The sequence below is a fragment of the Rhinolophus sinicus genome, linkage group LG06, assembly GCF_036562045.2.
Source record: "Rhinolophus sinicus isolate RSC01 linkage group LG06, ASM3656204v1, whole genome shotgun sequence".
Lineage (NCBI taxonomy): Eukaryota > Metazoa > Chordata > Mammalia > Chiroptera > Rhinolophidae > Rhinolophus > Rhinolophus sinicus.
The window spans coordinates 36064167-36089151 of NC_133756.1; the positions used below are offsets into that span (position 1 = coordinate 36064167).

At 32.6% G+C, this 24985-nt stretch overlaps 1 protein-coding gene across 9 annotated transcripts in view; it reads left to right on the top strand.

The window, feature by feature from the left end:
* The window catches only part of LRRC7 (leucine rich repeat containing 7), a 474513-nt gene that overhangs the window by 345906 nt on the left and 103622 nt on the right, over positions 1-24985 (top strand). For 8 of the 9 annotated variants that reach the window (XR_012497277.1, XM_074334934.1, XM_074334935.1 and 5 more), the window contains 7 exons: positions 8041-8170; positions 9179-9294; positions 13026-13095; positions 15173-15272; positions 17346-17470; positions 19509-19757; positions 24572-24772. Coding sequence is in view for 8 of the 9 variants with exons in the window: in XM_074334934.1 (XP_074191035.1) it covers positions 8041-8170; positions 9179-9294; positions 13026-13095; positions 15173-15272; positions 17346-17470; positions 19509-19757; positions 24572-24772 (991 nt within the window). In the remaining variant the exon portion in view is untranslated. The remainder of the gene's footprint in view (positions 1-8040; positions 8171-9178; positions 9295-13025; positions 13096-15172; positions 15273-17345; positions 17471-19508; positions 19758-24571; positions 24773-24985) is intronic. The other variant, XM_074334938.1, reaches the window with a different exon arrangement.

The following is a 24985-nucleotide window of genomic DNA, read 5'->3' on the forward strand; positions in this document are numbered from 1 at the left end:
GTTTGGTTCCCCACATGGGCCGCCTTGAGCTGCAGCCTCCAAATAAATAAATAAATAAATAAATAAATAAATAAATAAATAAATAAATAAAATTATAATAATTACTTTGGAAATTGTCTATACGATGATGGTAACTCTGATCAAAATCAATCAATATAGATGTTTTACAGGTAAAAATCTCTAAATGATTGACTATTCCTAAGAGATACTATTTCCACCACAATTTGACTGAATTCTGCTTAGGATTTAGTACAAAAACTGAGTGTGTTTTATTTACTAAACACTATAGAAAAGAATTAATCTAAGTTTTGTTAATTTTTTTCCATTTGTTTAGAAGAGCCCAAGAAACTTACCTAATGTTAATGAGAAATTAGGGATGTAATCTAAAACTTGATTCCTAGCCTAAATTAAACGAAATTGATTTTATAATTTCTGAAAATAAAGGTAATGGCAAAGTTACTTAGTTTTCACTATGCACCATTCTAACTGTTTTATATGTATTACTAACTCCTTTACATTCGTCTTTTAACACGTGGTTAAGTACTGCTATCACCCCTTTGTGCCCAGTGATAACACTGAGGTATAGAGTGATTAAGTAAATTGATGAGTATATCACCACTAGTAAATGCTAGTCCAGACTCCCATCCCAGCTGGCTGGCTGCAGTGGGAAGTCTTAACCCCTGGGCTATACAGGCATTTTTAGGCACTAGGTTGCCTTTTCCAAACAAGTTTATATCTCTCTCTTTGGTTGTTCTATCCCTTTCTATTCAATCTTTGCTAATAAAATTACAATTCTTTGTAGTCATCTGAAATTTGTCTGGCTCCCATGTCTTAATAATAAATGCTGGCAATTTTGCATTTTGTTAACTGGAAGATTTTATTGACATGAAACAATTATTTTAAAAAGGGAATATCCCAGGATAACTTTTATATGTTTCAGAAACAGATTAGCCAAAAAAAATTTTTGTCAGGATAGTCTCTATCTCCTAACAGGTCATTGTAATGGACTGCCATACCTATACTAGGTGCTTAGCATACATTTAATCCTCATGAAACTCTAAATTAGGCATTAATCACCAATTTTATAGATGAGAAAACGGGTTAATAGTCAGGTTTACTAAGATATTAAATGGCCACACTAAAATTGGAACGCAAGTCTGTCTGAATATTTTCCACTGAATTACATTACTTCTGTTAAGAGTTAAAAGTGAACTAATTAAATGAAGCCCAGAGTGATTTATTTTTGCCATTAGCATCTACATTGATAGACAATACCATTAATATATGGTATCTAACGGTTTCTAATGATCATAAATGTTAAAGTGAAAGTATAAATTACCTATGTAACATATTCATAGTCCCTATTCCATATTAGCTTGGTAATAGAGGGTTAATGATACAGTAAGATCCTCCCAACCAAGACTAATTCATGAAGACTACATTAGATGAAAACATAGAGAATAATTTTAGAAAATTAAGTCAATACTGTTGTTTAATTTCAAGCAGTACTACCTCCAGCAGTGTCATTTGCACTGATATGTGAAGTAAGGCAAAGCCTTACTGAACACAACTCTTTTATTGTTTGTATGGATTTTAGCTGTTATTGACATGTCATGTGTGTGTGCATGTGTGTGCATGTGTGCGTGTGTGTGTGTGTGTGTGTGTGTGTAAATGTTACTCTTGAAATATTTGCAAGGGGTTTACGTAAAGTCTTATAGCTCAGTTTGTGGTCCCACACCAGCAGCACTTAAATCACCCAGGAGCTTGTTACAAATGCAGAATCTGGGCCCCACACCACACCACTGACTCTGAATCTGCATTGTAGCAGGTTCTCCTGGTGATTCCTGTGCACACTGAGGTTTGGGGAGCATTGCTTTAAAGTACTTTACTCTTCCTTAGCCCCTTATTTTCACTTTTCGTGTGTACAAGTATAGACGATAGATAAAACTTCAAAAAAGTTAACTTTGGGATCTGTCTCTTTTTTGCATGAAATATAATGAACGTATTTTTTATTTATTGAGATATAACTGATATAAAACATGTTAGTTTCAGGTGTACAACATGATTCAATATTTGTATATATATTTTTTAAAATGATCACTGTTGGGATTGTTTTTTTCCTGCGAGCACAGCCTTGGGAGCTTTCCGTCCCCCTCCCTCCTCCGATATCTTATCAGAGCAGTTTTCCTGCAAGCACAGCAGTTAAAGGCTTTCCCGTCAAAACAGTGTTGAGCAATCACAGCTGTTAGGGACGGACCTCCCCAGCACACTGGCCAGATTTAACCAATCGCTAGCGCCGCAATAGCAACGGTGCGAATCCCCCCCAAACCCGGAGGCCTAACCCTATAAAACAAAGCACCCGACCCCAGTAAGTACTCAGTCTTTGGGAACAATCCCGCTGAGCCCTCTGGTGTAATAAATCTGTGTACTCCCTGATCTCTGCGTGCCGCTTGAGTCTCTCGGTCTCCGCCGTTTTCCACAACATCACCACAGTAAGTCTAGTTAACATCCATCACCACATAGTTACAAATTTTTCTCTTGTGATGAGAACATTTAAGATTTATGCTGTTAGCAATTTTCAAATCTGCAATACAATATGATGAACTATATTTACCATGTTGTGCATTATATCCACATGACAATGAGTTTTATAACTAGAAATTTGTACCTTTTGACCACGTTCACCCATTTGTCTACCCCCCACCTCTGGCAACCACCAATCTGTTCTCTGTATCTATTTGCTCAGGTCTGTTTGTTTATTTAGATTCCACCTACAAGTGAGATCATACAGTATTTTGTCTTTGTCTTAGTGTTTTCACTTACTTGGTCTATGCCAGTGATAATCTGAGTGAATGTGCTACAACTGTATTTATGTAGATCCTGTAGTCAACTACCTTAGGTGATTTCTAACAAGATAGCCATCAGTTGGAACATTAGATTATGAATTTGAATCTTGAATTTCAGAGATCATTGAAGAATGTGTGTTTTGCACTTAATAGCTTTTCTCTGGAACCCAGAGATGTAAAATTCTTTCAGGCTATAAATTATTAATTCAGTATATTAATACAGTAAAAATATATTTTTAATGAAGGAAGTTCTTGCTTTGTACAGTGGTGGGAGACTGTGAAAACAACTGTACAAGCTGAAATTGTGCAAAATACTATTAATCAATAAAGAAAATTATGATTGTTCTGAGAAAAGGTCTTTAAAACATTTTTTTTAAAATAATAAACCCTTTTACTATTGATTATAAATGTATAGGGAAATGGAAAAATAGTAAAACCATTATTTATTTAGTATTCTGTCATTGTAAATTTTAGGAACATCAAAAATTGCAATGTTTTAATTATTTTATCAAGAATAGTTTGAAAAATGCCTGCTTTCTTTTTATCATGTAAATTATAATTCAGAGTTAACTTTTTTCTATGTGTCAGTAAATTGTCATACTCCTTATTAAACTTGGATTAGCTTCCCAATTTTTATCCTTTGTGCTTTCAATATCATGAAACATCTCTGAGATTTCCTTTAATGTGAAGTTTATTGCCAGAGACATCTTCACCATTTTCATCACAACCATTTTCCTCATTTACATCAACAAGTTTGCCTTCACTAAATTCTGCTGGCAGCGCATCTGCAGTCTCTTGAATAGTACTAGGCAAATTTCAACACTTGACTATTAATATTTCTTCTATAACTGCATTTATGTTTGATTCAAATCTTGCAAAGTTATTTGCACAGTGTGCTAAAAAAGTTTCTTCTACACGACACCCATGTTACTTGCTGTTATGTTCTTCAATGATACTTAAATATTTTCAGTTGCATGCTTTAGGTCATGTTTCTCCCAAAACTCAGCTAAAAATGCTCTCCAGTTGTAGCATCAATAGCATATTCAAAATTCTATGGAAGAGGATGGGCTTTCAAAGATGAAATAACTCCTTGGCCCATTGATTGGATTAATGAAGCTATTCTTATTAATAAAAAGCAAATTTTCACATTTTCATTTCAATCCCAAAGAGAATTAGGATGACCAAGAACATTACCATACAGTAATAGTGCTTTAAATGTTAAATTATGTTGCCTATAGTATCTCTCTACTGCTGATTGACAAGAAAGCAACACAACTACATGTTTTACTATCTTTGTGTGTGAACTGAATAATGGATGAGCAGTGACTGGTTACTGACAGACTTTGAAAGGAGAAATATGACTAGTCACTAATCATAATGTGCATCTGTTATTTACACTGTGACTTGTGTACTAAAGTGTTAGCAGTACAGTTTATGCTTTATGCAATTACTCACGGTTAGTATACTGAGGTAACTAAAATCTGAGCTATGTTGTTGAGGAACTAATGTTATTTAAAGAAACTATGATAGCTGAAATTTTTGTATATCATAATTATACAAAGTAAGGACTGCCTTACTGTAATCTCTTTCTTTCCAATTTGGGTGCCCTTTATTTATTTTTCTTGTCTGATAGCTGTGGCTAGGAATTCCAATACTATGTTGAATAAACATGTAGAAAATGGGCTCATTTACGTAAGAAGAAACCTTTTAGTTTTTCCCCATTGATGTTAGCTGTGGGTTTGTTTTATATGACCTTTATTATGTTGAAGTATGTTCCCTCAATTCCCACTTTGCTTAGAGTTTTTATCATAAATGGATGCTGGATTTTGTCAAACGCTTTCTCTACTGATATGATCATATGATTTTTATCTTTCATTTTCTTTATGTGGTATATCACGTTAATTGATTTGTGGATATTGAACCAACCTTGAGTCCCAGGAACAAATCCCAGTTGATTATGGTGTGTGATCTTTTTAATGTATTGCTGAATTCAGTTTGCTAATATTTTGTTGAGGATTTTTGCATCTATATTCATCAGGAATATCAGCCGACTATTTTCTTTTTTCTAATGTCTTTGTCCAATATTGGAATTGAGGTAATGGTAGCCTCATAAAATGAGGTTGGGAGCTTTCCTCCCTCTTGAATTTTTTGGAATAGTTTGAGAAGGATAGGTGTTAATGCTTCTTTGAATGTTTGGTAAAATTCACTTGTCTCAAGACAACAGCAATTCCACTTCCAGCCATTTATCTGAAGAAATTCAAAACATTAATTTGAAAAGATACATGCATCCCTATGTCCATTGCAGCACTATTTACAATAGCCAAGATATGGAAGCAATCCAAGTGCCCATCAATAGACAACTGGCTAAAGATGGTGTGGTACATATATACAAAGGAATAAAAAAGAATAAAATCTTACCATTTGCGACAACGTTAATGGACCCAGAGGGTATTATGTGAAGTGAGATAAGTCAGACTAAGAAAGACAAATACCATATAATCTCACTTACAAAAAAACAAAATAAACAAACAAAGAAAACAGAAACAGATTCATAGATACAGAGAACAAAATGATGGTTGCCAGAGGGGAGATTGCTAAGGGAGCTGGGTGAAAAAGGCAAAGGGATTAAGAAATACAATTGGTAGTTACATAATAGTCATGAGGATGTAAAGTACAGTATAGAGAATATAGTCAATAATGTTGCAATAACTATGTATAATGCCACATGGGTACTAGACTAATCAGTGGGATCACTGCATAAATTATATAAATATCTAACCCCCATGCTGTACATCTGAAACTAATATAAAATAATATTGAATGTCAACTTTAAATGAAAAAAATAAATGATTAAAAAAGAAAAGAGTAACCTCAAAACATATTTTATAAAAGAAATAAAAAATAACGAACCTTAATTATATTTTTAATTGTTTAATTCTTTAACTTCTCCCTCTGAACATACATCTGAAATTTTTACTTTAAAAAATCTGTGGTACTTTCATGATCAGTTGCTGAATATATATATAAAACCCTGAACCATTGCTTGAAACCTCTTTTAATCAATTTAAGTGTATTATATGTAGAAGACACTGTGCTTGACTGTTTCCTTTTATAAAGAAATAAGCGGTTACTGGGTTTCCCAAATACATTGAGTCCTGTCCTCACCAACACACACACACACACACACACACACACGTCACATAGCCATGCACACCTGGCATCCAGGGACATGACCACCTCCGTATGTGAAGCCTAAAAAGGATTTAGAAACAAATTTATCAGGGTTCAGTAATACAAAGAAAAAATATTTCCTGAGCATGTGTATTATGGCAAGCACTGTGCTAAATTCTTTACTTACAATATTCTATGAAATACTCAGAGCAACTACATGAGACAGGGGTTATTAGTATTTTCATTGCAAATAAAGAAACTAAGGCTTAGAGGAAAGTTATGTGACTTGTCTATGTAAAAGGAAAAACGTTCACTTAAGCTGCACTTGCCTAAGAGATATTATTCAAAGCTGAACTCTGTGTTTCACCACATTTAGTTCTAACAGCTGAAGCTGTTAAAGACCATGAATCCTGAGTTACTTTGGTCAGGGTCAAATTGGACCTGACTGAATTCATTTTTTTCCAGACCCATGGACAGAGAGACTTGGTTTACCTAACTGTACACAGACTTATGAACTTGTTCTACCCTCTCTGTAATGCAAATTTTTAATCTTTAAAATGAGTAGTTGGAACCCATTGTTAGCACTGCCTTAGAGCACTACTTGGTGTGTTCCTTCCCCAGTGTGTTCCCTTGCCTGGCAGGTAAATAAAATCAGCTTTGATTTTTGAAACCTAAGATCCAGTAAGTGACAGAGCCTGAACATAAAGCCATTCTGACTAACTTAAAACCCATATGCTTCATGTCTGTGTTCACTTTGTTAACTGTATGATTGGAAGGTAAATGGCATTCAAGCCAGGTCATTCCAAGGTATAAAAAAGGAAGCTGATTCTGCCACCTCGTCCTGCTAACTCCAATTCATTCTTCCCTTTACAAGCATGACATCCTCACCCTTGGGGTTCCTTCCTGTTACAGTAATAACAATGATATGAATGGTAATGACAGTGTAATAATATTAACAACAGCATCAATGACAACTTAAATACAGCTAGTATTTACTCTGTGCCAGGCCCTCTCTCCTCGCTGTCTCAAACTAGCCATTGAAATGTCTTGTTTCCTGGTGATAACGTGAATGTGCATTCATACAATTCCTTTCTGTAGATCTGAGGTGAAGCGGGCCAAGTATGGCGTGGTGGGTATTGTGATAAACTGGCAAACTGTGCCCATTTAGAGGCAGCAGCCATTGCTCTATTTCCATTACTTGTCTAGAGAACAGGCCCAGTATTGCCAGAGCTTCCTCTTTTTTTAAAAGGTCTGGGTCATTATGTAGAGTTTATCACCTTTGAAAATACTATGTAAACCAAACAAAATACATCTGCAGACTGAAATGAGCCCTGCTGGTAGCCTCCTCTACAGAGGCACAGGCCAAGAGGCAAGGGAATAGACTGGGGCTATGTGGGGTGCATTTAGGTCTCTGCCTTCCTACCTTGTGTGGCCTTGGGCAAGTTACTTAGCTTCTGTAAGCCTCCATTTCCTTATCCATAAAATAATATTTTTTAAAATTATTATTTTAAAATAATAGATATAGAGCTGTTATAAGGAAAAGATTAGTTATTTTTATCTCTAAAACACTTAGTAAAAAACATACCATTTAATCAGTGTTTTGTTGTTAATGCTTTGCCCCTTTTAGTCTCCCTTTCTTGGACCTGCCCTCTATGCCCTTCTACCCACCAATGCCAGTTATAGGCATTCCTTCCAAAGATACATTATGAACATCTGCCTGGAAATGATGTCTCAGTTGTATTAAAAACAAACAAACAAAATCTTCTCTCATTTTCAATGAGTCAGTTAAGTGACAGGTGAATTTAGAAAGGGAAAAAAATAAACTATACTTATTTTGCCAAATTGAACCACTTACTAAATGGTATTGAATCATTTGGCTGAACTGATAAAATAAATTAATTTATATAAATTATGCGGTCACCAGATAAATACCTTTTTTAGTGCATTTGGATATGTGGCTTTTCCAAAACTTTTCTACCATCTGACCTTTTAAAATGTCTGATTAATGTATTTATCTTTTCAGTTTATCTCTACTAGAAGAATTTGACTGTAGCTGTAATGAACTGGAGGCACTCCCTTGTACTATTGGCTACCTTCATAGTCTTCGAACATTAGCAGTCGATGAGAATTTCCTTCCAGAATTACCCAGAGAAGTGAGGAATAAACTTATTTCTATTAATTAACTTTTTATGATTCTGTTTTGGAATTAAATATTAACAGGTTCAGCAGCAGTGTAGATTCATGACTTGAGCTTTGAATGTATATAGGAATTGTCTATGTGTATATTTGTTAATCATTCTTTTTTAAATGACGTGTTAACTTATACTCAACCCAGAAAATGCATATGACATAAACCTTGCTTGCAAAGAAAAGTAATAAAATATTGTAAATTAATTAATGTGAAGGAATACAATTTAATAATTTATATGTTTTGGTTTTGATGATAGAAATAAATAACATTTGGGGATATTTACATTTTCATTTCTGAAGTGAAAATTTTTCAATGTAAATAAGTTTTTAAAAGTCTCATGTTACATAATATTTTCACTTCAGGATCCATCAAGAGTTTCTGTAAGGTTTTTTATCTCTAACTGGGATTTTAATTTACTAATGTCAAGAAAAAAGTGAGAAGTGTATTTTTAATTTAACATTTTCAACAAAACACTTCCATGATGAAAGAACATTAATCCATATATCCTTATTTTAGAGCCGAAAGTAATGAATAAAAATGACAAATACCATTGTAATATGAAGTAAAAGTAATTTTACCAAGGAGATGTTAGCAAAACTTCATTTTTTAAATATGCATGATCTGTTATAAACATAGATGTATTAGTATTCCCTTGGACGGACATAAACAATGCAATTTATGAAAACAATAAAGTTAACAAGTGCTCTGATAATAAAATTATATAGGAAATCCTTCCTAATATGTAAAAGAATGTGAGATGTACATTATCTTAATATCTAAGGAATGTATATAATAATATACATATTTTTAAAAGAGATAATAAAAATGAAACAATACATATATTAAGAGAGAACACTAAAAGTGATAAGGGAATATGTAATTTAGTCAAATTGTTTTAGAAGTTATAAAAATTGATAAGAAAATAGCCTACAATGTGATTGTTCACTTTTGCTGTTGTTGTTTCTCATAGATTGGAAGTTGTAAGAATGTAACAGTTATGTCTCTACGTTCCAATAAACTGGAATTTCTTCCTGAAGAGATTGGACAGATGCAGAAACTAAGAGTCTTAAATTTAAGTGATAACAGGTATTTTTGACACACACTCACAATCATATATTAGTTATTTCCTAATATATGTTATTAGTTATTTCCTATATATAAAAAGTCAAAAAGTTTGTACATTTATTTCCTAAAAGCAAATTACTATTTCTTGTTAATAATTTTGGAAACATTTTCTGTGTAAAGTGTGTGTGAAATATATGGAATACACATATCATATAAATGTGCAAATATACATTTAGAAAATGCAGAGACTACATTTTTAAACAGCTATTTCAAAATGTTATTATTTGATTATATTAAAATCAAATATTATATTGTATATTTAAATTACATAAAATTTATACACCCAAATTTATATACCGAAACCCTCCTATATGCAGAAAGCATACTATTACAAAGACATGGAAAATAATTTAAATAAATAAAAACCTACAAAATGTATTAATAAAAATGTGTACATAGATATGTATGTATGCAGATATATATATATACATGTGTGTGTATATAGATAGATAGATAGATAGATAGATAGATAGATAGATAGATAGATAGATAGATTGATTTATTTAAACTTTTCTGTCTCTGTAAATTGAATGGGAAATGTGTATATTGTCAACAACATCAGAGTGCTGGTAGGAATATTTCCAGGAAGCTAATAATAAAAAGTAAAAAAGTTTGTACATTATGGTAAGGACAATAAATGGTTATTTAATCATGTTCAGAGCAGAATGAACAAAGAAAGTCCTCTTCTTGTGACAAAGGTGTTATACTGGTGGATGGGTAAAAAGAAAAAGTAAAACTGCAATTCTTCTTTGTTTCCACTACAACTGTCCTCAAATAGGAAAGGATTAAAATAAATATTGACCCTAGACAACTGCTAAGAAGATAAAGTAATTATGAAATAGAATACTTGAACTCTTTATTTTTAGTAAGTCTCAGTCAGACTACTGATAATGTGAGAAACTCACAGACTTTGCAACAGAACTGTCAGGTTTAGCTTCTGTGGAATCATGAAGAATGTTCAGATTCTGAAAGTTTCACTAAGTGTGGAAGTTCTTATTTGTTTGTTAGTTTAAGGAAAAAACATAATGTGAATTTCAAAAAACCTTTCATTTAGTAGCTCAATAATGTTCCCATGTAAGAGAATAAAACATTCCATTAAAAGGTTTGGGATCTTATTTTTAAAATCATGCTGACAAGGAAGTTTCATAGCTTGGTGCAACAAGAGTAAGTCATGTCAAACCAACCTCATCTCCTGTTTTGACTGGGTTACCAGACAGGAAGATGAGGAAGATGCATCGAATGTTGTGCCTTCCTTTCAGCAAGACATTTTTTAAATTTTTCTAATTATATTCTTCTGACTAAGATTAGAAATATGGTCATGGAGATAACACAGGAAGATGGATGCCCCATAGATTCAATTACAGCCTCTCAATGGAACTGAGCTCCATTATTGTCAACCTGGAGAGAGGGTTTTCATGATGAGCTATAGAACTCTCTTCTAAATTCTTGGTCTGCTCAACTTTTATACATTAATAATCAGTGTGATGATATAGAAAATATCCTTGTCAAATATTAAAAATGATCCACAGCTAAAAGGACTACCAATGGAGCTATTTATTCAACAAATATAGCATAGTTGAGCACCTATCATGGGACAGACACATCGCTAAATGCTGGTCCAAAGGATTTGAATAAAACACTGAGAATCTCATAATATCATGAGTTTAAATACTCCATCAGGCCAGAAATAAAGCTTAATTTATCTCCTTGTACAGTGACTGAAACATAGGTTAGCACCAAATTAATATTTTTTAAATTAACAAATTAATCGATGAACCTTAACCTGAGATTAAAATCAATATTTAGCCAAAACTGAGGCCAAAGTTGAACATAATAAACAGAGAATGACCTGCTTGGATAAAAGATTAAATATGAAATGTTTTCCAAAAGTCATGATTATTCCTATTTCATGCTTAAAACATAATTGAGGTTCAAAGTTTGGCATTATAGTTCAGTAACAATGATTCCTTGCCCCTGTCAACTGCAAGGCTGCTTCTGTTGTCAATTTACTGCACAACTGTGATACAAAAGAAAGGCCACTTTCAACAGCAGCCACTGGAAGAGCAAAAAAAATGAGGGCAACATCCTTCTCGAACAATTTCTTTTCTTCCTACTCTACATTTACAACTAGATTGATGATGGTTTATCATGGATAGTGTTGTATATGCATCTGGAAAGTGTTGCTCTCATGTACCATTGATACAGCAGAATTGGTATTCTACTTTTAATTCACCTCCACATCATGTAAAAAGTTCTCCCCATAGACCTTACTTCATAATTTCCAGCTAAATATTGGACACAGCTTTTATGGGTAATTTGGTTTAATGTTATAAATGCTAGTGTAACAAATAAGTGTACAAAAAGAGAATTGTGATATAATTTCATTTCTATTATTCATCTTTAAATTCTTATTTATGCTTTACAAATATTTAGAATCTCAGAAAAGTTGTTGTATTATCTAGCCTATGCACATTCTGTTGATATTTGCATTCGCCGTCAATATCTTTTCATATTTACTAAATTATTTGAAAGTTCTTAACTGCTTTTGCATATAAAACTAACTTCCCACAATCCTTATTAATTATTGTAACATTTTCCACTTCCATTATCAAAATATACTTATTCATCAATTGGCTGATAGACTTTCAACATATTAAGTAAAGACTTAAGGAAGTTTTCATTACCAGTTGTATCTAAACAGTTTGTCTGTATGCAAAAGTGAACACGCAGAACTTAACAATAAATCCTTTGGCATGCCTTGTTTGTATTACTCACTTTTCTGACCAGCTGTCATTGTAATCACAATTTATTAATCATGCACAATTTCAGGAATATCAAAGTAGGCATTTGGCTATTTGGCTCTCCAAAAGCTGAAGCCGAAGCTAAATAGATAACTTTGATTGAATACTTAAGCTGATGCCAAACTTCATATATCTCAGGGTGCTATTTTTAAAGAGTTTCTCTTTGACTGTCTACTACATAATATATGAAGGCTGAAGGAACAAAAGGACACAATTTCAGAAGTCAACATAATGTTGGAAGCTATAAATTCCTTTAATAGTAAGAGAAATATGGCCCTTTGCTATCCTGGAGCCTACAGTTTTGTGGGAATATCAGACAGCAAAAAAAAAACAACAACAAAAAAAAAACTACAAATTGTGTTATGTTCCATGAAGGAAAATACAAAGTGCTTTAAGACTAGGTTGTGAAAAAGTAATTTAAATGAGAAGTCAGGGAAAAGCCTCTTTGAGAAAATGGCATTTAAGCTAAGAGCTAAAGTATACATGAGAATTCATCAAATGAAGTATGAGAGAAAAAGTATTCCAGACAGAGAAAAGAACTTGTCTTATCTCCGTAGCAGGCTGAAAGAATGTCAGTGGTGCTCATGGAACCAAGTCAGGAAAAGAGTAGCAGAAATTTCTAGAGGGTTTTTTGGGGGTGGGCAGATCTTATAAAGTCTGAAAGGCATGTTAACCTGGATTTTGGATTTTATCCTAGATACGAAGGAAAGCATTTGAAGGGTTGTAAACAGGAGATTTTCATTTTTTAAAGATTGCTCATGCTACTCACTGCAAAAAGAATAAGAGAGAAGAAGAATGAAGTCAATAAATTAAAGTATTTTAAATAATTCTTCATAAAAATGAACTATCTCCACCTTCACCCATGCTATTAGAATTTCCTTGTTTTTGCAGATTGAAGAATCTACCATTCTCATTTACCAAACTTAAGGAGCTTGCAGCGTTGTGGCTTTCTGACAATCAGGTGACAACTTTTATTACTTGATTTATTTTGTTTATTGAGTTGAACTATAATTGAAACTGAATTACTAACTTATTTTCAATAGATACCTTTGACAATTAGTACAAAATACAGATTCTTTATCTGCTGGAGGAGAGGTTTCTGTAAAGGTAGCAATTCAAATATGTATTTCATTGCTGTAGATAAAACAGTACTATACTCCTCACGTTCTTTAAATACTTCAATTTAGCATCTGCTTCATTCTCAGCGATTGAATATACAAAATGATCCTTTTTACAGCTTTTCAGCTCGAGGTGGTACATATATGTCCTTAGAGGCTGTACTTTAATTATATCTCTGAAGGTAAAAAATAAGAAATCATTACCACAATCCCCACAAGAGAGAATTATTATCCTCCATGTTCCTTTTTATTCTCATATTTTTAATCATAATCAACTTAATTCTAAAACTATTAAAGAAATTTGCAGGTATCTTTGCAACTATTATCAGTATTTTCTGTGAAATTGTTTTGATATTATTCCTTTTCTCATGAAAATAGATTATAATTGAATAAATAATTGAGTGTTAATAATTTTATTAACTGGAAAATAATGAAAAACAGTTGAAGACACCTCATTTGCTACCAGAAAAATGGGTGATCGATAATTTTGACATAGTTTATAGTCTTCTTTTACTCTCTTCTTGTAATCCTAAAATTTTGAAACACCCATCCCCAAATATGAGTAGCCAAATGAAAACAAGGCATGTTGAATTCAGTTTGTCGTCATTGTTTTCTAAGAATAAAAGCAGCATTACTAGTAAATGAATTGTTCAGATTTCTAGATATTGGGTTGCTTCTGTGAAAAATTAAAATAAACCTCTACAAAGTGTAAATTGTAAGTGTAAGAATAATATTTGTGTTCCTGCAGTTTTTACAGCACTTGCTTCCATCTACTACTACAAAATTAGATTGTCATTCAAATTCAAACCTTATCAATAAACTATAGATTTTTCAAGTCATCAGTATATCATTGTAAATAAAGCATTAATAGAATCAATATGAATTGTGCTAATGAAACAGTCTCTTCAGTTTTGCTTTGTGGAAAAAAAACTAATATCATGATTTATTATTCTTGTGGGAGAATGAATAGAACAGTGACTACATCATTTAACTTTTATTTAGGACCATAATTTAATGTGTTCCTGACTCAGTTTCATGAGACAAGTTGGTATCTTTGTGCTTCACTCCTATTAATAAATGGCATGAAATAAGCTAATTTTTAAAACATTAGATAAAATGGTAATTCCCAATATATTTCCACATACAGCATATAATATCAGAGTTCTAAAAACCCTTCAAAAATAATATTTCTGAAATCAAATTAATTAATAGAGAATGAAATATTACCATCCCTAGGTAAATATCATGTTTCCCCGAAAATAAGACCTAACTAGAAAATAAGCCCTAGCATGATTTTTCAGGATGATATCCCCTGAACATAAGCCCTAATGCATCTTTTGGAGCAAAAATTAATATAGGACTCGGTCTTATTTTCGGGGAAACACGGTATATTGTGACATATGAGATACAAGTACAGTTGCTTATCTGGATGTGGACCCTGTCTTTGGTTTTGAAAATAGCTCTTAAAAATAAATGCATACGCTTTAATCTAATTAAATTCGTAGAGGATTGTGAATACCATAAATTTGATAGCAAATTCCATTTTTAGGGGAACAGCTCATGAAAATGAATGGGCGTATCTAATCATACCAAAAGCTTACTACTAGTTGAAACAATTTAATATATTTTGGTCTCTTCAGGATTTATATTGACATTGCTCAGTGAGGATGAAAAATTTTGTAAAAGAGTGTACTAGAGAAAAATAATCTCATTATGAAGACTTGAGAATTTGAAAATATTCCCCAGCAATAGTCTTACTTTGTTATACTTTCTTATTTTGTCGCTTTTTTCCCCTTACTTTTCTTTTAATTTTTCATTCAGCTTGAATGAGTCCAGACTGTTGACCATTATCTTATGTGAAAAAAACATTATTTATATTTGCTAGCTTATTGATCTAATTTAAGTATTCTTTGCTTCCAGTCCAAAGCCCTTATCCCTTTACAAACTGAAGCCCACCCAGAAACAAAGCAAAGAGTATTGACTAACTACATGTTTCCCCAGCAACCTCGTGGCGATGAAGGTAAGTTATTAGTAGAAATTTCTCCTATATTTACATGATTATAGACAAAAAAAAGATTAATTGTGTTCTGATCTCTAGCCAGGAATACTGGCACATGGGCAAAGCTATAAAGATAATTACATGATACACATAAACCATTTGGAGGTTAACTGTAAGTATGAATCTTATCTTCCACACTATAATATTTTAAGTAAGATTTTAAAAATATAACTCTTCTTCTTTATATCTTACATGAAAAGTATGTTGACTTTTAGGATCAACTCCTTCTCTTGGTGGATTGCAAGACACAGGACTAGCTAACCAAACGCGATACCCAGCTAATTGAAATGAGCTAAGAACAGTCAAACCTTAAGGAAAGTTTGATGAGCTGATTTATTTTCCGTGTTCACTAATTTCATGAACACAATTTAAACATTTAGCCCAGAGATCCCTGGCCCCAAATTATTTCACGTTAAGAGTCAACCATAAAAGGATGACTTGCAAACGATGACCTTTCTTTTTCAAGTTGAGTTTCTCTAACCGATGTCAGCAACTATGATAGGAATACTGTTTGAACATTCTAAACTTTTTTCAATAATTAAACCTTGTGTCTTATGCTCAGATTATTCATCAAATGTTCAAAGGAAGTTTGTTCTTTATCATTTGGAACTTAATATAGGCTCTTTAGCCCAAGGCAGCACAGGCTGCCATGTACATTTTCTAGTCTTACAGTCTTCTAGTCTTACAGTTATGAAGACTTTGAAGAGTAAACTCATTTTAATCCACCCATGAATTAAGTTCACCCAATCCAGTTGAATGAGACCAACTTTTAAAAGAAACTATTGGCTTATATATTTCTTCTTTTCAGGAATAATTGTAATAAATGTCTTGAGTCTTTGATTTACACATGTAAATGAATCATCTTGGGATAGTTTAGGATATTTTCATTCAAATTTTGACTTACAGAAGTTGGAAAAGGAAAGTGTTTTCATATGTATTTTTCAGACTTCAATACAATTGATCTTTTGAATTTATGAAAGAAAAGTGACTGCGTTTACATGTGGTATAAGAAAAACATTAAGTAAGAGTTATTTTGTATTCATTTAACTTTATTTATATTTACATTTTAATATCCCTAGATTATCAAAATATTTCATTCCAAAAGGAAGTAGGGAAAAATGAAAGTGCCTTATATTTGCTGGTTATTCCTGAGATTCAGTTTAACAGATTAAATCCCTAATTTTTCCAGGGAGTGAGGTAGATCTAATTAGGTAAGGTGTAATGTTAAGGAATTAGCTTTGTTTTGTTTTGGTTTAGTTAGCTTTGGAAAGAGTTGGTATTAGAAAAGTTTTCTTGAATTTTAAGAAACTCACCCTCTGGTTTTTCATTATACTAAAAATAACTCCCTTCCGTTACCACACACAGACACACACACACACACACACACACACACACACACACACACACATACATGGGTGCAATCTTATACACTTTATTGCAAAACCATTGTTATATAGTACCTTTTATAAACTCATGATAGAGCTGAGTAGTTACAATTATGAACTCTGTAATTACACAGACGTGGGACAGAATCCTGCTTTGGCCACAGAGAAACATGACTTTGAGCAAGTCTTAAAACTCAGCTGTAGGCTTCTCATTAGTAAATTGTGGGTGATATTAGTACTACCATTGTGCTGTTATGAAGACTAAAAGAGATTATGTTTTTAAATGCTTATTCCCGCTCTCTCTATTATTACTATCCTATGAGGAGCTCATTCTCTACGCTGGAAAAATTCCCAATCCCAATATATAATTAATGTATACTTAGGAAAGCTGAATTTGAGTTAAGATGTTAAAAGACCACATAGCAAATATCAAGGGAATAGTGTTCCATCTTTCCCCTTTCTTTCCTTCTTTCTTTCTTGCTTTCTCTCTTTATTTCCTTCTTTTTTCTCTTTATTTTCCCTCTTTTCAATTTTTGTATTTGTTTATAGTACCTATCACCATTTTTTTGCAGAGTGTACTAAACTCTATAATAACACTTTACGTTTAAAAAAAAAGAAAAAGCAATAATACTTTGGAATCTAACTGTAGATTTCCAGTCAGACAGTGACAGCTTTAACCCTACCCTGTGGGAAGAGCAGAGACAACAACGCATGACTGTTGCCTTTGAATTTGAAGAAAAAAAGGAAGATGATGATAACGCTGGGAAAGTTAAGGTGAACCTTTTAATTTTTATTTCTTCTTTCTTCTTATTATTTTTGCTTGTTTAGTGTTATTCAGGTAGACTTTGGGACAAACTGAAGGACCTCTGCTAGAAAGTCAGATACAACTTTAAGTCTCACGGTGGTACCTTTCATTATAGCATGAGGGTAATTTTGGAAGCATTGGTGTGCTTCAGAATAAGACTAATGTTCTGACTGAGCACATTTGATAGGCCACCCCATCTTACAGAATAACATGAAAGAGATTCAAGGTGAGAGAAAGCCAAACAAACAAACAAACCAATCTAGGTGGTGGGCTTTCCCTAAGCATCTTATTACATCTTTGAAACTCTGAAATGGTTTCCTTTTAACCACTGAGCAAGGCATCATGCGGACTGTAAGCCAAAATGCACATTTATAGAAGAGCCAACAGATTAATATATTACATTGGCATTAAAAATCTCTAAAAGAGTCTATGTTCCTGGGATATTTGAGAAGAATTTATGAGTTTTCTTAAATGTGAGGACAAGTTTTAAAGGAGGTAAGTGCCTAATAGAAGGTGATGTTCCTTAGGGAAAATACTTCAATTTTTCAAGCTGACAGCATATTTTTTAAAATCTTTTATTTGAACTAATCTAAGTCAAGTAACAAAGTTGGATTTTAAAATCTATATTTTTCATTATTTAAATTTTAAAAGTATCAGAATTGATATAGATTTTATCAATATCAGATCTTCATGTTATCATTATAGCAACATCTTGAATCTCTCATTAATTTTTATGGTATTACTTGTGTACTTTTTCCATCATGGGTACTAACAGCTCTCACTCTTCGTGACTAATTACCTAAGTAGTTATATATATTCTATTAGTAGATCTAGACTGTGTGATGTGTTCTTTTCTATCCTCTCATTCCCACATTTTCTAAACATTTTTCTTAAACCAACACACTCTAGAACCTTATTAGAATTAGACAGTAAGGTAATTGACAAGACCTATCTATATCATTGTGGAGAACCCAAAATGGATTCCCAAATCAAAATGATAATTCTGCTAAAGATTTGGGATAAACAAAAATGTTTCTGAATGGGTGGTTAACGCTATCTAATAACCAAAGAGACATTTTGTTTTATTGTGAATTCCTAGAAAAAATAATGCTAAACTAAAAAAAAAGAACTTTAGAACATTTCAGTCTTTTTTTTAAGGACTTCATAGGTTAAATCCATAACAAGTGGATAATGCATACTATACTGGACCTCTGATTCATTCTTTTATTTCATTGAATGTCAAAAACTACATACGTCTTCCTAAAAATCTATATTCAAAGTATCCAAGAGGAAAAGAGTGCATTTAATTTACTCTAGTATATGTCTCAATGAAAACACAAAATATAGTAAATGCAAACAATTATTTAGAAGCCCTGTTTGTGTGTTATTTGATCAGGTTTGTTTATAATCAGAGTAGGTTCATTGTACTTTAAGGGCATTTTTCTCTATGTTTATTTATATGTAATTTATTTATAGTTGGTGAAACCATGTTTCCTAAATCTCAAACTACTAGGCTTTGACAATTTGAATATTTCCAATGTCATTGGCTATTGACCAAATTAGAACACAAACTTCTAAATAAATCATCATGGAAATATTATGAGTTGACTATCCTGACATCTTAAACTAAATTAATCACACTTTACTGGTTCATTACACGTACATGAAATTTAGCACCATTTTCCCTTTAATCTACACAAAATTTAGAAAAGAACCAGTGACCTATGCCATCAACTTCCAAATGGACTAGAGTATTATGCCCTATTTATAGTGTGTACAGTGTAGTATGCATGCTTGCATTGTGTGAAGAAATGGTGACACTTTAGCTTCATATAATATCGGAAGTATTGTATTACATAGAGTTAAAACTAATTTTCTGGTGATTGTTTTAAATGCACTACCCAGAGTGGAAAAAAAAAAAAAATCAAGAGTAGAAAAATGATAACGTGAAAGTATTGCTACAGTGCTCCTCTTTCTCCCAGAAAATGGAGATTCCTTCTCCCACAGGATCACTCCTGCCAAGCCCCCTGGGAAAGGGGCCAGCGTGGGATTACTCTTCAACCTGCCAGACTGTCTGGCGATTGCTGCACACCATGGGCCAGGTGTGATCAGCAGATCCAAGATATGCCTGTCCCCCAGAATGACCCACAGCTGGCATGGGGTTGTATAAGTGGCCTCCAGCAGGAAAGGAGCATGTGTACTCCATTGCCAGTTGCAGCACAATCCACCACTCTTCCCTCTCTAAGTGGCAGACAGGTAGGCCTAGGTGTTTGGGGTAGGAGAATCCCCCATGTAGAGGCAACCTTGGAACAGTGGTTTATGGGGTATGTTCTGCATGATTTGGGGTAAGAAATGTTCATTGTATAGAAACCCTCAATTGCCAGTGTTTGATCCCAATTTAATTTTTAGTTCATTGACATTGGCAATGGGGTGGGGAGCATTGAGTCAGAGGGGAGGGAACAGGGAACGTCAATATGAGGTGCCTAATGGTGGGATATCTGGCATGGTTTTTGAGTTGGGTGCTTCATTTTTATTTATTTTTATTTTTATTTTTTTTGTAAAGATGATTTATTTAATTGAAAGTGTGGGAATACCAATAGTCAAGCAGAATGTTGATGACACTATTGATAAAATCTAAATTGTCCCCACACATACCCACATTATAAAAAATATCAATTCTGGGGGACATTAAATAACTAAACTTGATTCCGAAAAGAACATGAGATGTGAATTCAGATTTGCTGAGAGTGAACTTTGAGCACAAAGATGGCATCTGTTGAAAAGCATCCATTTCCCTTTTATTTGAAGGCACAAATGATGAGAATTCCTGTAAGAGAAGATTGGTTTGGGAATTGTGGCAAATAGGGCTTCCTATCTCCCTGAGTCAGGTGTTTAAGAATTTAATGAAAATAAAAAGTCTTAATGGGATGTGAAAGAACACTGCATTTTTGGTAAACTTTACCATCCGCATGTAATGGACAAGATTCTCATTCTGCCTTATATTCTTTCTACAATATAAGGCAAGCTGAGAATGCACTTTCCTCACTAAAACTGCTTTAGGTTTCCTTTATATGTAAAACGTACCAATCAATTGCTACAATAAGATATTTAACACTCAATAATCAAAGCATTAACTGTTATTTCTCTTACTGGAATTTCCAACCAAATCAAATGAGAATTTAATCATTATATAAGAAAATCAGAGTTTTGTGTGAATTCAAGATATTCTAAATGCCTTAGCTATTAACATTAATTCTTTCTTCATTGCTAAATTTTTGGGAGTCTCCAACATCTTGCAGCTGCTATTTGCATTTACTGCACTTTATTTAGATCTGAAATATATAGAATGTTGTGAAACATTTCTATTTTCCAAAATTAAAATAAAACAGCATTTCAGTAAAAATCTTGCATTTTAATAAAATGTATATGTAAAATGAACAAATACTTTATGGTGAGTGACATACATAACATTTTGGTAAGAATGTAATTGACAGATATTTTCCCCACCTATATGTATAATCAATGAATATACATCTTTTTTCATCCCATATTAGAATAAGGGAATATTTCTAGCCTATACATTTAGAAATATAAAGAAACTGCTTTTGTATTTGGACATTACTGAGCTATTAATATGATTGTGTTTATGATCATGTTTATTCACTTCTGAAGTACTGTACACATGAGTTGAAAAGTAAGAAGGGAAAATAATCTGTGAAAGAGTATAAAATATGCTTTGGAAGAGCTTACAAACATACAAAATTATAAAATACAATTTCATTTAAAAAGAAATCATAAAATATTGTGTTAGCTTTATGTTTCAAAACATGGAAATTATCTTGTAATTTAACTCAATAAAATTCACATTTTAAATTTACAGTATTTCTTCCACAAGAATATAAATATGTGCTGCACTTATACCAGAGAATAGCTCTGAGCCAAGTAACACTTGTGTAGCACAAGATTTAGCATCAAAGACCTAAGTTTTAATTTGGACACTGCTACCTACTAGCTGTATGATCTTGGGCAAGTAACTTACACTGTCTGAGCCCCTGTCTTGTTTTGGGTTTTTTTCCCCATAAAATAGAAACAGATAGTATAATGGGTTGTGAAATTTAAATGAGATTTAATTATAATTGATTATAAATGATGAATTAATATAATTAATCATTTGTTATTTATATTTAAATATATGGCAAATAAGTATTATTTATTATATCAATAACTAATAATAAACTAAATATCCCTACAAAACATTTTGCATGGTATCTGGCCCAAGGCAAAGACTGAGTAAATGATAATCTTTGCTGCATACAATCTGAAAAAAAATTCAGACAGTTATAGGTATTGCGGTTTGACATATCTATAGTAGACTCTAGATTGCCGAAGGAATCCATATTTTAAAAATACATAAGTAGAATATGACATTAGATGTAGTATCTAATCTCTGCACAGAAACTATAAATTTTCATAGTACTGTCGTATTTATTTTCTGACTTTAGCTCTAGATTAACCCAAGCATGTGCGAGAGATATTATCATTCGCATTTTTACATGAGTAGGAATTGATAGCTGGTCAGGGTAAATTTGCAGCTTAATTTTAGACTCAAAGTCCAGTTAATTCTGCTGGTAGTAAATGGGAAACAAGGAGTTCATTGTGTAGGTGGGAACAAATCTAAATTTTATGAGAACCTGAAGCTTCCACAGTTTGGGGAGGGGCCTCTTTAATGAAAAGAATATAAAATAACCACGTAAATACATAAGTAGGGGCCTTCATGAGGCTTTGGAAAGAACCCATGCGATAGGCCCTAAAGCTTAAACTTCATTACATTCGTGGCAAATACGCTTCTGTTTCTAGATTTAAATTTTTTTACAGAGATAAAATACCCAAACATATTCTGGTGATATGACTAACCTATCACATTAACAGACTTATAAAATAACCAGAGAATATTGATACTAGGTCCATTAGTAAACAGTTGTCTAATTGTGTCCAATGGACATAGCATCTACAAAATAGATTACATTATTCAATGAAGTGTTTAATTCAATTAAGAAAGAACATTTCACAGTTTTTTTTGCCTTTGACTCAATTTAGAAGTGTAATTTTAGCATTGAGGATATTTTAAGGTACATAGAACTTTAATTTAATGCCCTACTTGAAAATTATTTTTTCATTCATATACCATTGGTTATTAAAAATTGAAGATGCTTTTAATTGGCATAATAGCCATACCATTCTATAACTTACATTTTTTTAAATGTAGTATTTGGCTTTTAGCCCTTTGATATCAAGTACTTTTAAATAAGTTCACCAATATAATTTAAAACTTAGATTTAATTTGTGATTAACATTTCTACCACAATTTAAACAACAGATCCAAGAATGCATGCATCCCAATTGACTTTGTCTAGTATGGATATCATTCTTTTTATGTTTATTGAAGAATCCATTATAAATTAAGTACCCTAAGATATATTTATATTATACTCTAACAACTTACACTTTTTTTCTGTAAACTGTATCTTTTTCTTGGGTTATATTTTTGTAGCTTTATTTCTATCTATTATTTATTTCATCCTTATTTATTTGTGAGTATAAAGCATTCAATTACATTTAAACAATACTTACACTAGCAAAATTATCTGGTTTTTCATCAGCTTTCCAAAAGTTTATTGAAAATACATAATTTTGTATTTTTAGAACTGAAAGAAATGTTAGAAATCATCTAAGGAAGTCCAAACCCAGTATTTGATAAGGAAAATGAGCCACACGAAAGACAAAATACTAGAATAACAAAGTTGGTGGATTTGCTAAAACTGCAGATGGGCAAAAGTGTTTGAATTCATATTTATAATCCTCAGATCTATACCTCCATCACAGTTTCTTACATCCCATGAATTACATGGGTATTTGGGGTGGGTATGTATATGCCTTTCCCTCTTTCTTTTTTTCTCTCTCATTCTCACTCTTCCTCCTTCAGCTTCTCTTCCACCTTCTCCTCCCTGACCCCTACACGCACTTTCCACAGACACATACTCTCCACAATCACATAAACCATTCCATTTTATAAAGTTGGTTCTACTCAGATGCCAAAAGTCATGATTTTTGGAAAAATCCTGGCTAAGTAAGTCTGCCCCTTATTTTTTTCTTCCTACTCCCTTTTAATAAGCATGAATAATTTGTATCTATTCCATTTAAATATAAGTACCCTGATGGTGGGATATTCTACATAGAATGTCTCATATTTTCTCTCTCAAAATTAAATGGGAAAAGTAATCATTAATATATATGCTCCCTAAAGTCAGGTTGATACACCAAAAATGAATTCAAGAATGAAATGTAAGCCAAAATTTACATGTTTACCTAGAATATCTTAGAAAATGTTCCCAATTCTTTATTTCTTTTTATTGTAAGACATTGCCTACAAAGCATGTTACTTAATTAGGGTGAAAACTAAATGTAAAACCACCCCAAAGCATATTTTCTTAAATATTAACAAGAATTAAATGCCCAATCTTTTGATGTAACATGCTAATTACCATAGAGGTGATACAATTTTGGGTAGCAGATATTGTCACCTCCCCATTTTTTTAATACATGACAACTCACTCTACTTGTAAATCTTTAGGTATTTCCTCTATCACCTGCATTGTTATACCAAAGATATTTTTCATATCAAAATAATTACTTATAAATAACTAAGATAGGGAAGAGAACAGCCTCTAAAATATAAAAGCAGCTGATAATAATGATCAATTTTTTTAGAGATTACCAGTCACTTAAGCATTGAGTGCACTGCTATTTCAATCATTATGGGGTAGGTCTAAAGATAGAATATAATCCAAAAATTGTATTTAGTCTAGAAGGGTGGGCATGGGTGAGGAGAAGTCCCATAAAGCAGAATGTGAGAGGAACACTATGTGTTCTACTCTACAGAACAGTTTCTCAGCCAGCTCAACACTCACTATACTGCATTTGGTTATACTATTACACATAAAATGGAGTAGTTTTGTGAATATGCTTGCTGAAGGTATTTTTATGTTAAATTTCTTTTTATAAACTTCTAGGTTGAAATAAACCTAAAACGATATCCAACTCCTTACCCAGAGGATTTAAAGAATATGGTAAAATCTGTTCAAAATCTGGTGGGTAAGCCAAGCCATGGAGTGCGTGTTGAGAATTCAAATCCAACTGCTAACACGGAACAAACTGTGAAAGAAAAATATGAACACAAGTGGCCTGTAGCCCCAAAGGAGATTACAGTGGAGGTATTTCAAGGTTATTGGTAATTGCCAGTGTGGTTTGGATTTTTTGGAATTGCTAAATGATATGTTGTGTTGTTTTTTTTAACTGAATAGATCTTCCTTGAAAAATGCATCTTATTTCCTAAAATATAAATGAGTTTCTCTAACTCTCAAACTATGAGGCTTGCATTTAATAAAGCACAGATAAATGACATCCTCATAGCCTAAAATCGTTAA